Raw genomic sequence first — 14,335 nt, forward strand, 5'->3', positions numbered from 1 at the left:
AATGATTGGATGCAATATGAAATTGTAGACTAACTTGTATGCGAAAAAAAGGTGAAGGAAGGTCTACACATTATTAGGCGACTAAGTAATGTGAGAGCTTCGATGTCATTAAATAAAAATAATAAAATATTATTTTTATTAAAAATAAATAAAATATAATTTCACCCCTTAATTTCCCTCCAACTTTTCATTAAAAATTATTAAAATATAAACTTACTTTTATTTTCCCTTTCTTCCTTATCATCTTCACGATAGAACCCAAAAAACCCAACCCTAACCTCATTCTTCTCCATTTCCATGAACTTTCTTCTCAGCGATGGAGACCCATGGCAACATCAAATCTAAACATTTCGAAGATAACGACCCATACTCGTTTTCTCATCGACGGGGACCCACACTCGTTTTAAAGATTTTGAAGACAGGCTAGTGTTTAACACCTTTCACTTTTGTGTTTTTCTCTTTTATGAGTTTAATCAATAGGTGTAAGAAATTGAACAAAATTTCACATTTTCTTTGATGTAACAATTTAATTTAATAGGGAGGAAGTTCTGATAGTGGTAGAAGGTCCTCTTGTAAGTTCTTATACTTCTTTCTGTGGTTTTTCTTTTTATCTTATCAATTTAATTTCAACTATAACAAACTTTCACATTCTTTCATATTTTTCTATTCAATTTGATTATGAATGGTTTGTTTAACCGAGAAGTAGACATTAAAATACACATAGAAATAGAAAAATAATCTATTTAATCCATTCCATTGCCAATTCTTGCATGGTTTGTTTAACAGTGTTTTTTAGAATGTGGATTGTGGCTCTGTTTTATACAATTTTTTTCTAAGCATATTTTGATTGTGGAGCTGGAAAGGGACTTTGGAATCCAACCCATTTGCTTTAATTGCACAAATTGCTAGTGGAAGAAAATAAAGTTGCTACTCATGAAGTCCAACTAATGGTTTGCTATTATTATTAGCCTATTTGTCCAACTCTATTGTCAATTATGAGAAACTTCCCCCCTGAGTTTGGTATATTATATAGTGAATAGAAATATTATTATCTCCTTCTTGGTAATGAAAATAATAAATAGGATAAGGATATGGTATATTGTGACAAGCCACGAGCTTAGGAGCTGAAATTAACTTTGGGGTATCAAAGATTGTGTAATTTTGTAAATGGGCATTTGATTTTGTGAGATGTGAAGTTTTGAGAAGTTTGAATGATGATGGTAATGGAGAAAATTTTATAGGAATTATTAAGGATATTCTTACAAAATCCAACATTGATTCCATTGAAGTTGCACAAAATTTGGTCTCTCATTTGATGAGTTTCAGCTCACTTTGTTGAAGGGTTTCATTGACTGCTTGAGCTTGAAGGAAATTTAAAGGGAAAGAGAAAGAAGACAGGATTTGTGGGAGTTGTTTGAAGGAGAAAGGATTTGATAAGCTTTTTCTTTTGGTAAAAATGGAGGGGATTTTGAAGGGACTCCTTTAGAAAAATAAATTGGGAGTTTTTTCTCAACTAATTTTAGGTCATTGATTGTGAAGGGTTTATATTGTGATTCATATGAGATGAAGAAGAAGAGTGATCATTATGGTTATTATTGTTCTTCATTGGAAATTCATCGTCTTGGAAAGTTTGAATATTATCTCTAATTATGGTCACCATTTTTATGATGGGATTTTGTACGGTACTTGATTTTGTACTATTCTAGTTCAGAAAATTGAAAACATTGGAACATATAGGAATAATGTACTATTCTTGGGTCTATTTTATAATAATTTTAACTTGTGAGCTTATGCAGGATCAATGTTTGTTATTAGTCTTTTGTTAACGAGGCATTTGACCCATTTCCTTGTTGGAAAGTAAGTCCAATAAACTCTTATGATAACTATTGTATAACTTGTCTGCTTATGAAAATTTTATTAAATTTTGGTGGCTATTCTTCAAGTAACTTAGTAACTTAACTACTTCTATGTCATATAACGAGTTTTAGTAATATGATCTCTTTAAGAAACTTTTACTACTAAAAAGTATTTTTTATGTGCATGATTTTACTGTCTTAATTATGATATTGTACCATCCACAAGATATAGCATGGTTGAAATCAATCACTAACTTGCTAATTCTAATAAAAGGAATTCTCACACATCAAAATGGTAAGATTAAAATTATGGCTTAAAGAGGTAAGAATCAGAAAATGAACTTTTTTTCCTTATCTAATGAAATGTTCTGCAATAATATATCTTGATATCAAATTCAAATACTGCAAGAAAGACCTTGTTTAATCTTACAATTAAGTTTCGATATGATAACCAAAAGAAAATGCATGATTATGTGTATGTATCCTTTTTCTTCTTTTCTCTTAATTAGTCTCCACTACTACAAAAACAGGCTCTCTTGACGTTTTTAAACTGTCAAAAGAAGGCTCTCTTGACGGTTTTAAAAATGTCGTTGAAGCCAGCGTCAAGAAAGACAAAGTTCTTGACGGTTGATTAAACGTCAAGAATAGTTAATGTTGACGTTTTATAAACGTCAAGTATACTTATGTTCATGACATTTTAGAACCGTCAAGACTGGTATTGTTTATGACATTTTAAAACCGTCAAGGATGAACTGATTTATGACATTTTAAACCCGTCAAGAATTTTAATATTCATGACATTTTAAAACTGTCAAGAATGTAATTATTCTTGACATTTGTCAACCGTCAAAAATGCAATTGTTCATGACAGTTTAAAACCGTCAAGCTTGCAATTGTTCATGACATTTTAAAACCGTCAAGTATTTTTTAATTTTTTTTAAAAAAAAAATTGTAATTGAATTATGCTTTAATGGAAAGATTATTGTCCTGTAATTGTCCTGTAATTGTCCAGCAACAGTTTCATAGATATTTGATATTCATCAAATATAGTTTCAAATCTAAAAAATATATAAATAAAACAATTCACCATATATATTCAATTCCAAGACTTTACATATACATAATGAAATAGGCTTTACATTAGATTTCATATGGCATTACATTGCCATGAATCCAAATCAACTTACAAAGTCACAAAACATGCTAGCTATAACAATAATCAAAAGTATATACGAATGAACACCCCCCCCCTCCTCCATATGAACAATTCAAAAGAATTATCGGCTAAAGTTTCTATACATAAAGTTTAAGGTCATAAAGAAGCGACACAACAAAAAATTTCCTACTTCAGAATCACAAAATATTGGTCATAATCATATGTAAGAACCCAAAAAGTCAGCTAACTCAACTCGCACCTCGTCTAGTTCTGCCTGTGAGTATGATCTTCGTGTATCAATCTATATATAAACATGCAAAATAAATTAAATGAATTAACTGACTATACAAATAAACCAATTAACTCACAAAACCAATAGTTTGATATATAACATACCGCATCGGATATGACAATGCTTCCCCTAGTCACAATTTCTCTCATATACCTCATCACGTAGTATCCACACTCAGTACTCCCAACTTGCAGTGGACACTATATAAAAGCAACAAATTTGAATAACAAAGTAATCCTAATTGCTAGTAGTCTACAAAAATTTAATGACTTTAAAAGTTGATACTTGCCTTTACTGTTCGCCATAAAGTTTGTTTTCTACTTTTTTTAATGTTCTTTTGTGACTGAAACATCGCTATTGCTCTGTTTTGACAAGATAAGATTGAACAAATAGTTTAAATATTGTGTACATGCATATAAGAATCAACACTAAATGAAATACTAGATTAACTTACGTGTCGGTGACGTATCTTATAGTTGACTTCGATGTTGTCCTTAGTGAGTCGAGGTAAAATACTGTATCATCATATGCATTTATGGCCAGCAGTGCCCAATGACCCCTAATTATACAAAATATTAGTACTAGTTTTTTGCAATGCAAGTAATAAAATAACTTGACTTACCCAGGATTAAAAGGAGCAAGAACTATTTCGTTAATCTTTGAGACCATCAATCTACTGCATAAGTTTCGAACTCGAGATTCTTGCGAGTGTCCGACAGAGGTGAGGGATGGATCTACAAAGACGTACTGTATATTTTCCTTCGAACCAAGAACAGATGAATACAAGTACCTACAAAATATTATAAACTTGTAAACGAGATACATAAATTTAGATCTAAAGAAATGAAATTGACTTACGTCATATAGGCCACCAATGTAAATGTTTTGACCTCATTCATGTTACAAAGATCAATGATGTCCTCTCGGAGAACAGAAGTCTTTCGACTAATACCAAAAATGCCAACAGGTAGTGGAATAGTGATACTAGAATCTTTCTCCATTATCTTCTCAGCGTATCTGAGAATCAACTTCATTCCCATTGGCAAAACTGACGTCGATTCACAGACAACCTCTCTTTCCTTAGGCATTTTTATTAAGGCTCTCTCCTAATTCAAGAAAAACATTCACTTTCAATACGATATGAATAATTCAAGAATTTGAGTTTATTAGAGGATCGATCACATACCTTAAAGATGTCCAACTCTACTTTGTCGTCATTTACATTGATCTCCTCCACCTCTTTCCCTTCGATTTTATCCATCAACTTACTCTTCCCTTTGATTATTTTCATCGAGTCACTCTCTTCTAAGATATTTGGCTTCGAACAGCTACCATGTCCAGATAATGGTCTAGACAAGTTTGAGTGGATATGTGCTTCTAATTCGCTTACACGCCTTCGAAGTTCTTTATTCTCAAGTATAATCTCATCCTCACGTTTAGATGTCTTTTTTACAGAATGAAAGTAATTGGTAGGAGTAACATACCCACCGACCCCACGAACACGACCGTGATGCTCTTTTGTACCCAATGCTTGGGTTAACACATCGTTAGAAGAGTGTCCTTTTTGAGACGATGAAGACGTATTCATTGAAATCTCATCCTAAAACAAAAACCAATCTACGTTATAGAAATGTGTAAACAAAACCAATCTAGTTCAAATGTTCAATATACAAAAAGTCTTACAATTTTATGGACAACTTGTTGAACGTCGTCGTTCTCATACTCCCCTTTTTTGTTAACTCGAGCCTTCTTCCACATGATGGCTCGATCCAACTCTTGTTGATTTGAACCTTCCTTTTTCTACATTTCAATTCCATAATAAGATTAGAACAACCTTTGATAAAGTTTGATAAACTTAATAAATTAGTTCTTACCATTTCCTCGATAAGATTGGCATAACCCTTCCTCGAAATCCTATGGTTATACTTGTTCTTAGATCGTCTATCTTGTTGCAGAAGTCTTTTTTCCTATTTTTCAAAAATATTGTTAGTGAGAAAGTAACACACAATCTAAACCTTACAAATATATTTGTTATTGAGAAAGTAACATACCTGAAAAGTTTCACACAATCTAGACCTTACAAATTCTGCCCAATGATGTTGATCAATGAATGAATACTTTTCTGGTGGAACTTGTAGGAGTTGTGGTTCATCCTTATGTGGCATAATATATTTTGTTGTTAGCCAACACTTAAACTGACGAAACGAAATGCCAGCAGTTTGGATAATATTTTTCCTAGATCTTGGATCAATGACGAATGCGGCCTAAATATTTAAAAGTGATTAATAAAGTATACATCATGAACATTATCAATATAAGCACATTGAAATTATATATATACCTCAACCGTACTGAATATTTTTTATCTTTCAGCTCTACCGGCACACTTTTCCATGATGAATATGTGATCGGGACATGATAATGTGTCGCATATCCTATGAAAGACTTCAACTTTGCTCCATTCTCACCAATGGGTACTCCGTCTTCATTGTACATCATCACCTTCTTCTCTCCCAAACTTCTAATGCGAGTGACATCGAACATAATAGTTGGTCCTCGTGGTCTACATATCTGCTTTGGGGTTTCATTTTCAACACCAGCTTCTTCATCACTAAAGTTATCCATGTGATGTATGAATCAAAGGCTGCCAATCAAAATGAAGAAACAATTAGCATAGTATACAAGTTTTAAACAAAATTAAAAACTGATCAATTAATTGAGATGAATGAGCATAATAAACGAATGGTACTATTAGTTTGAGAACAGTAAAACTAAACCTTATAATATTATGTAGGTATCCATGTGCCTTCACAATCTGCTCGTACGTATGTTAAGATGTTGTCATCCAAGTCATTATTTAAGTCAACATCTGGCATACCATTGGGTATTCCTTCACACTGTAGTATTGTATCACCAAGTTCATCGTTGTTATATCTATCTTCAAAGTCTCTTTGTGGTGGAGTAAGCACAACTGACCATCTAACATCGCTTGGATCCTCAACATAAAAAACTTGTTTTGCTTGACTTGCTAGTATGAAGGAGTCTGACTTGTGTCCTACTCTATTCAAATCAACTAAAACATAGCCAAGTTCATCAATCCGAACATCGCCATTGTTTTGAACCCAATCACATTTAAACACAGGAACATTAAATGTATTATAATTCAGTTCCCATATCTCTTGTATGACTCCATAAAATGACATATCTCCGATGACCGGATTTTTATCTTTAGAACTAGACACTTGCATTGTTTTTGCAACTAAGCTAACTCCACTGTTTTGTACACTTCGTTCTTTATCACAAGATTGTGTGTGATAGCGACATCCATTGATTGCATAACCACTATATCTAATAACAAAAGGATGAGGGCCATGAACAATCCATCGTAAGTTATCTGAAACTCCAGCATTTCCAACTTCAAGCTCAGTTGATACCTAACATGATAATTCTTATTTAAAATTGGACACATAACATGTGTAACTAAATTACTATGTTCAGCACTATACCTCTTCCCGTAGCCAATGTATAAAAGTTCGATTATGTTCCTCTTGAAGCCATTTTTGATTTCTAGACTTATTCCGATATTGTAGTTGCAAAGCCTTCATATGTTTTCTTTGTAGTCATCAATTCAAACATTGTAATATAGTTAGATTAAGTATATAAAAGTGAATAAAACAATCAAGAAAGCAAGAAAATACTTACTCTGTATATGGTTGGACATCGACTGTATTTTCCAAAACATATTGATGAGCTTTATGTAGAAGTTCTTGTTGAGGTTTGAAAGGAACTCCCGTGGACAATGGTCTACCAATGTTTAAAGTATCTAAATGGTCTTGTGACTTGCGAGTCCCAAGTCCAATGGGATCTACTCCAGATAAGAAATCAGTACAAAATTCAACAGCTTCTTCTATTAAATAACTTTCAGCAATACAACCTTCTGGACGATATCTATTCCTCACAGAGTTTTTAATGACCTTCATGAATCTTTCAAAGGGATACATCCATCGAAGATATATAGGGCCACAAAGTTTGACTTCTCTAACTATGTGTACTGTGAGATGAATCATGATTGTGAAGAATGAAGGGGGAAAATACTTTTCAAACAAACACAATGTTACCACAATATCTTCTTCCAACTTGTCTAGTTGTTGTACGTCTAATACCTTGTTGCATACATAATTGAAAAAGACGCACAACCTAGTTATAGCATAACGAACATGTTTCGGTAGCACTGATCTTATCACAATGAGAAACAACTGTTGTATGAGCACATGACAATCATGAGATTTTAAACTATTAAGTTTTAAATCTGTGATTGACCCAAGGTTTCTAATATTGGAAGAGTAACCTTCAGGAACCTTTATTTCAGACAAAGTCTTCAAAACACATCGTTTTTCATCCTTTGTAAGAGTATAACACGCGAGCGGAATGAATATTTTCTTTTCACTATTGATAGGGGCAAGCTCTGGTCGAAGTTTTAGATCAACTAAATCGCGTCTAGCATTCAATCCATCCTTACTTTTCCCAGGAATATCAAGAAGTGTACCTAAGATATTCATGCAAACATTTTTTTCAATGTGCATCACATCTAAACAATGTCTAACATGAAGATCCTTCCAGTATGGCAACTCAAAAAAAGAAGATAATCTATTCCAACAAATTTTGTCACTTCTGTTCATCAATCGTTTCTTATGGTTCTTCTTCCCTCTAGAAAATTCAAGATCTTTCAATTTTAAATACACATCCTCCCCAGAAAGTGGCTCTGGAATTGTATCAAGTTCTTTTTTACCATTGAATGACTTCTTTTGTCGTCGATACGGATGATTTCGTGCCAAAAATCTACGATGTCCAAGGTATGCCATTTTCTTCCCATACTTTAACCTTATAGAATTTGTATTATCTCCACAAATTGGGCATGCTTTATACCCTTTCACACAACATCCACTAAGGTTACCATATGCAGGAAAATCATTGATTGTCCACAACAAAACTGACCTTAAGTTGAATGGTTCTTCTCGATAAGCATCATAACATTCAACACCACTTTCCCATAAAAGTTTTAAATCTTCAATTAGTGGTGCTAAGTATATGCCTATGTCATCCCCTGGTTGTTTTGGTCCTGAAATTAGCATTGATAGCATCATGTACTTTCTTTTCATACACAACCATGGTGGAAGATTGTAAATAACCATCACTACCGGCCAACAACTGTATTTAGAACTCATGTCACCATGAGGATTTACTCCATCGGCTGACAATGCTAAACGAAGATTTATGGGTTCAGAACCGAAGTCTGACCATTTCATGTCTACTAACTTCCATGCTGGAGAGTCTGCTGGATGTCGTAACTTACCATCATTAATTCTTTCAGTAGAATGCCAAGTCAAGTTTTCAGCACATTCAATGCTTCTGAATAGCCTTTTAAATCGTGGAATGATTGGAAAGTACCATATCACTTTAGAGGGAATTTGCTTTCTCCTTTCATTTGTATCCTTGACGTTTTTCCACCTTGATTGACCACATTCAGGACATTCAATTGCATTAGCAAATTCTTTTCTATAGAGACAACAATTATTCGGGCATGCATGAATCTTTTCGTATTCCATTCCTAATGCACCTAATGTTTTCTTTGCTTCATACAATGAATTCGGGAGCTCATTGGTAGTAGGCAGAATTTCCTTCAAAGTTTCAAGTAATTCTGAAAAACTAGTATCACTCCATCCATACCCTACTTAATTTAAATTATACAATTTGACTAGAGTAGACAACTTTGTGTACTTTTTGCATCCTTCGTACAAATTTCTAAAACTTCTTGACGTTTTTTAAAACGTCAAGGATTTTTTTAATAAATTTCTTGACGTTTTTAAAACGTCGAGTAAAATTTTAAATTCTTGACGTTTAAGAAACGTCAAGCATGTCAAATTCATACGCTTCTTGACGTTTTAAGAACGTCAAAAAATTAATAGATATTTCTTGATGTTTTAAAAACGTCAAGGAAAAATTGATTTTACTTGACGTTTAATAAACGTCAAGAATGATGTTTCAGAAAAATTCTTGACGTTTTTTATTAAAAATGAAATTTTTCTTGACGTTTTTCGAAAAAAAAACATCAAGAAAGGAAAACTGCAAACGTGAAGAGAGCCTGTTTTTGTAGTAGTGCTCTATCAAGTTTGTGTGTCGTGCCATTGTCTATGGATAGGCCTTCTTTTTAATTTGTTAACGCGGTTCATTAATGTAGCAATTAAGACTGTAGAAGTAAGTGTTGATGGAATTATTGTCTCCAATCAATGAGCTCACCAACTAGATTTTTCTCCTGCCCAAACTAATTATTAAGCTAACATTGTTTCAACTATATAGATATAGACTAAATAGGCACATGGGCATATGAAATAGATATGATAACTTACCAAGCAAAGTTATTGGAATGGTGGACTTTGGAGTTGAATCTTGAAAAAAAAAAAAACTCAGGTGGTTTCTCAACCTTAATCCTCAAAGCAATCTGAATATCCTTTCGAGTATCATTTGTGATAAGAACTCTTTGCCAAACTTCATGACTTTTGGTTTTGGTTTGTGAAATGCTCTATCTTTTGGGCTTGGACATGATGAATCTTGGTAGGTATTGGATTTTGAATGGTATGCACTAAAGGAAAAAAGCTGAATTTATAGACTTTTGTTTGTGTTCATGTTCTAAGAGAAAAGTTCATAGACCTTTTGGATTTTACATATAGAAGAAGTTATCAAGTGGATGGGTTGGGGGACTTTCAAGATGTAATTTGATAAATGATGCTTGTAAGGAGATTCAACTCATCCATCCTATCACCGTAATTAAGGTCATTTAGCAATAATCTATCATTGTAATTAAGGTCATTTAACAATAATCTAGGAATACATTATTGTAATTAGAATATTTTTTATCATTTCCTTATAGGTTGTCCAATTAAGTGTATATGTACCATTGTATTCTTTATTTTATACAATAAATCAAGAAGATCTAGAATATTCCCCATAATATTCATCATGCTATCAGAGCCAAAACCCTAGATTTACTGTACTCGCCGCCGTCGCCGCCGCCGGAAAAACTCTACCGTGAAGCTCACACACCGCAACCCAGCCGCGAACACCAGATCTCCCCTCGGTCAATCTTCCTGCCACAACCTCCTGCCGTGAAAACGCTTCCGCGAACACCAGATCTCCCCTCGGTCAATCTCCCTGCCGCAACCTCCTGCCGTGAAGATGCTTCCACGAACGCCAAACGCCAGATCTCCCCTCGGTCCTTGCCGCAGCCTCCTGCCGTGAAGACGCTTCCACGAACGCCAGATGCCAGATCTTCCCTCGATCCTTGTCGCAGCCTCCTGCCGTGAAGACGCTTCACGACACCTTGCCGCAGCCTCCTGCCGTGAAGATATTACCTCACCGTGAAGTCGTTCACCTGCTGGCGACCCCCTGCCGTGAAGAAACAACCGCGCCGCGAACTCCAGCAAACTCCTTGCCGTGAAGACGCTTCACGACTCCTTGTCGCAACCCCCTACCGTGAAGACCTCCTGCCGTGAAGACATCCTGCCGTAAAGACGCTCACCTGTTGGTAACCCCCTGCCGTGAAGTAACATAATTCCAGTGAAATCCCAGCCGCGAACTCCAGCCTCGAACCTCAGATCTAAAGAAACAACGACGAACCAGCAGCAAATCTTCGTCAACAACCAATATTATGTGAACCAGCAGCAGCTAATTATCTTTAGATGGAGAAACATGAAGTTGCTCGTCCCATTAGCACCATTCTCGATGGAACTAATTATATTACTTGGGCCCACCAAATGAGGAGTTTTTTTATAGGTCGAAAGTTATGGCGTATCATTACTGGAAATATCACTAAACCAGTCAAACCTACTCCTCCGATGGACACCACTGAAAATATTGATACAGACCCATTTGATGTCACTGTTCAAGAAACGACTGCAGAAACCGACAAATACATTGAACGTCTTGAGGATTGGGATAGCAAAAACCATCAGATCATCACTTGGTTGGGTAACACCTCTATTCCAGCAATTCACACACAATTTGATGCATTTGATACGGCAAAAGAACTCTGGGATTTTCTGTCCACACGTTTTCAGTCTATTAGACTTGCTCACTATTACCAATTGCACTCTCGACTTGTTAGTCTAAATCAAGAGGGAGGACAATCTATGAACGAGTATCTTGCAACTCTTCAACCAATCTGGACTCAGTTAGATCAGGCAAAAATCAAACCGGAGCATATTCGCCTCATCAAAGTTCTTATGGGTCTTCGCCCAGAGTATAAATCAGTCCGTGCTGTATTGTTACATCGTAACCCTCTGCCGACTCTTGATGCTGCTATTCAAGAAATCTTATTTGAGGAAAAACGCCTTGGCATCGTTTCCTCCCTGCCCTCTGATGTCGCTTTTGCAACCACCCATTCACGATCGGCTAATGAGTCTATTTTCTGCAAAAATTGCAAACTTCATAGTCATAAGTTCGCTAATTGTCCTACTATTGAGTGCAGGTATTGCCACAAACGAGGTCATATCTTGGACAACTGTCCAACCCGCCCACCCCGCCCTCCTGGTGCTCCATATAAACCCAAGTCCTCCACTAAATACAGTTCTCCACCTATTGTTGCTGCTGCTACCTCATCTGATATCACCACACCTCAGAATTTTCAGTTAAATGATCTTCATGACTTACTGAAACAGGTGATCTCTTCCAACTCTACTGCTCTTGCCGTCACTCCAGGTACATCTTGGCTCCTTGATTCAGCTTGTTGCAATCATATGACTGCTGACATTTCATTATTATCCTCACCTATTCATGTTCAATCTCTTCCCTCAATTCACTCTGCTGATGGTAATCATATGCCTATCTCTCACGTTGGTACTGTTAACACACCCACCATAAAACTGTCAAACACCTATCATGTTCCAAAACTCACATTCAACCTAGCTTCTGTTGGCCAACTTTGTGATCTCGGACTAACTGTTATCTTTTCTTCTCATGGGTGTCAGGTTCAGGATTCTCAAACGGGGCAAGTGATTGGTACGGGACGGAAGGTGGGACGATTATTTGAGCTTACATATCTTCAGCAATCTCCTGAGTTTCCACCTATCTCTGCACCAGTCACTGATACCACTATATATCAGTGGCACCTTCGTCTAGGTCATGCATCCTCTGATAAACTTCGTAATTTAGTTTCTACTGGTAATTTGAATAATGTCTCAAAATTCAGTCATTTTGATTGCTTAAATTGCAAACTTGCAAAACAACCTGCTTTATCATTTCCTAATTCCACCTCTCTATGTAATAAGCCTTTTGACCTTATTCATTCTGACATTTGGGGTCCTGCTCCTTGTACTACCGTTAATGGTTATCGATACTTTGTCTTATTTATTGATGACTATTCTCGTTTTACTTGGATTTACTTTCTTAAACATCGCTCTTCCTTATATCAAATATATGTTGATTTTGCAAATATGATTCACACACAATTCTCCAGCAAAATTAAAATCTTTCGAACTGATAATGCGATGGAATATAAGGACTCTCACCTTCTTTCCTTCCTTGCCCAGCAAGGCACTCTGATTCAACGCTCCTGTCCTCACACCTCTCAGCAAAATGGAAGAGTTGAACGCAAACATCGTCACATTCTTGTCCAGAAAAATTCTGGGGTGAGGCTGCCCTCACCTCTGTCTATGTCATCAATCGTCTTCCTTCAAAAGTCACTAAAAATGTTTCTCCCTTTAAAAGACTATACGGTACTTCCCCTTCTTACTCCAATCTAAAAATTTTTGGTTGTGCATGTTTCGTATTATTACATCCTCATGAACATACCAAACTTGAACCACGTGCACGTCTATGTTGCTTCTTGGGTTATGGTACTGAACATAAAGGATTTCGTTGTTGGGACCCCATCTCTCAACGATTACGTATATCTCGTCATGTCACCTTTTGGGAACATCGTATGTTTTCTAGTCTTTCTTCATTCCATGAATCTCTTTCAAGTTCTCACCCATTCTTCACCGATCCTTCTATTGACCTTTTTCCCTCACTTGACTCAACACCTGACACTACACCTTGCATGTTACCTATACCTGAGCCCACTCAATCGGACCATATTTCTGCACTCCCGGATCTTCCATCTGCCCCTCTTGAGGAACCTGAATCTGCACCAATCCGACGATCTACACGGGTAAGAGAAATTCCCTCTCATCTTAAAGATTACCATTGTTTCTCCACTATCATGTCTTTAGTTGAACCTTCCTCGTATAAGGAAGCCAGCACTAACCCATTATGGCAGCAAGCAATGAATGAAGAACTTCAAGCCTTAGAAAAGACTCATACTTGGGAGTATGTGGACTTACCTCCTGGAAAGAAACCTATTGGCTGTAAATGGATCTTTAAAATCAAAACGCACTCTGATGGCTCTATAGAACGATACAAAGCACGACTTGTAGCCAAAGGTTACTCTCAAGAATATGGCATTGATTATGAAGAAACGTTTGCTCCAGTAGCTCGAATGACGTCTGTTCGTAGTCTTTTAGCCATTGCAGCTGCAAAACAGTGGCCCCTCTTACAAATGGATGTTAAAAATGCATTTCTCAATGGAACTCTATCTGAAGAAGTCTATATGAAACCACCACCTGGTACTACTCCGCCACATCAGAAAGTATGTCTTCTTCGACGAGCTCTCTATGGTCTCAAACAGGCTCCTCGAGCCTGGTTTGCAACTTTTAGCTCCACTATTACTCAACTTGGGTTCACTTCCAGCCCTCATGATTCAGCCTTGTTCACCCGCCAGACACCTAATGGTATTGTACTCCTTCTTTTATATGTTGATGACATGATTATTACAGGCGATGACCCTCAAGCTATATCTGAATTGCAATGCTACCTGGGAAAGCACTTTGAGATGAAGGATTTAGGACCTCTCAGTTATTTCCTTGGCCTTGAGATCACCTCCGTGTCTGATGGTTATTACTTATCTCAAGCTAAATATGCTTCTGACCTACTCAGTCG

At 36.1% G+C, this 14,335-nt stretch overlaps 2 protein-coding genes and 2 long non-coding RNA genes across 4 annotated transcripts; all 4 read right to left on the bottom strand.

Annotated features, from left to right (window-relative positions):
- Positions 1 to 3,194: 3,194 nt before the first annotated feature.
- Positions 3,195 to 3,490, bottom strand: LOC116402864. Its single transcript, XR_004215529.1, has 2 exons — positions 3,409 to 3,490; positions 3,195 to 3,313 (listed from the first exon to the last, which is right to left on the bottom strand). It is a non-coding gene; the product is annotated as an uncharacterized LOC116402864 (long non-coding RNA).
- A 925-nt stretch (positions 3,491 to 4,415) lies between these two features.
- LOC116402437 lies at positions 4,416 to 5,062 on the bottom strand. Its single transcript, XM_031881687.1, has 2 exons — positions 4,988 to 5,062; positions 4,416 to 4,904 (listed from the first exon to the last, which is right to left on the bottom strand). The coding sequence occupies exons 1-2, from the start codon at positions 5,060 to 5,062 to the stop codon at positions 4,416 to 4,418; spliced, it is 564 nt and encodes a 187-aa protein (XP_031737547.1).
- Positions 5,063 to 5,182: 120 nt separating this feature from the next.
- LOC116402921 lies at positions 5,183 to 5,666 on the bottom strand. Its single transcript, XR_004215601.1, has 3 exons — positions 5,646 to 5,666; positions 5,356 to 5,568; positions 5,183 to 5,271 (listed from the first exon to the last, which is right to left on the bottom strand). It is a non-coding gene; the product is annotated as an uncharacterized LOC116402921 (long non-coding RNA).
- A 1,336-nt stretch (positions 5,667 to 7,002) lies between these two features.
- On the bottom strand, positions 7,003 to 8,910 carry LOC116402438. The gene has a single exon (XM_031881688.1). It carries the CDS (start codon positions 8,908 to 8,910, stop codon positions 7,003 to 7,005), a length of 1,908 nt encoding a protein of 635 aa, XP_031737548.1.
- Positions 8,911 to 14,335: the final 5,425 nt, after the last annotated feature.

Source organism: Cucumis sativus, chromosome 3 (assembly GCF_000004075.3).
Source record: "Cucumis sativus cultivar 9930 chromosome 3, Cucumber_9930_V3, whole genome shotgun sequence".
Lineage (NCBI taxonomy): Eukaryota > Viridiplantae > Streptophyta > Magnoliopsida > Cucurbitales > Cucurbitaceae > Cucumis > Cucumis sativus.

What these genes read in the sequence shown, in the direction of transcription:
- LOC116402437 (XM_031881687.1), bottom strand. Translation starts at nt 5,062, where the DNA reads ATGTGGAAGAAGGCTCGAGTTAACAAAAAAGGGGAGTATGAGAACGAC. An exon ending in AACAAGTTGTCCATAAAATT is followed by an intron (nt 4,905 to 4,987) that starts GTAAGACTTTTT and finishes TTTTTGTTTTAG; the next exon opens with GATGAGATTTCAATGAATAC.
- LOC116402438 (XM_031881688.1), bottom strand. Translation starts at nt 8,910, where the DNA reads ATGGAATACGAAAAGATTCATGCATGCCCGAATAATTGTTGTCTCTAT.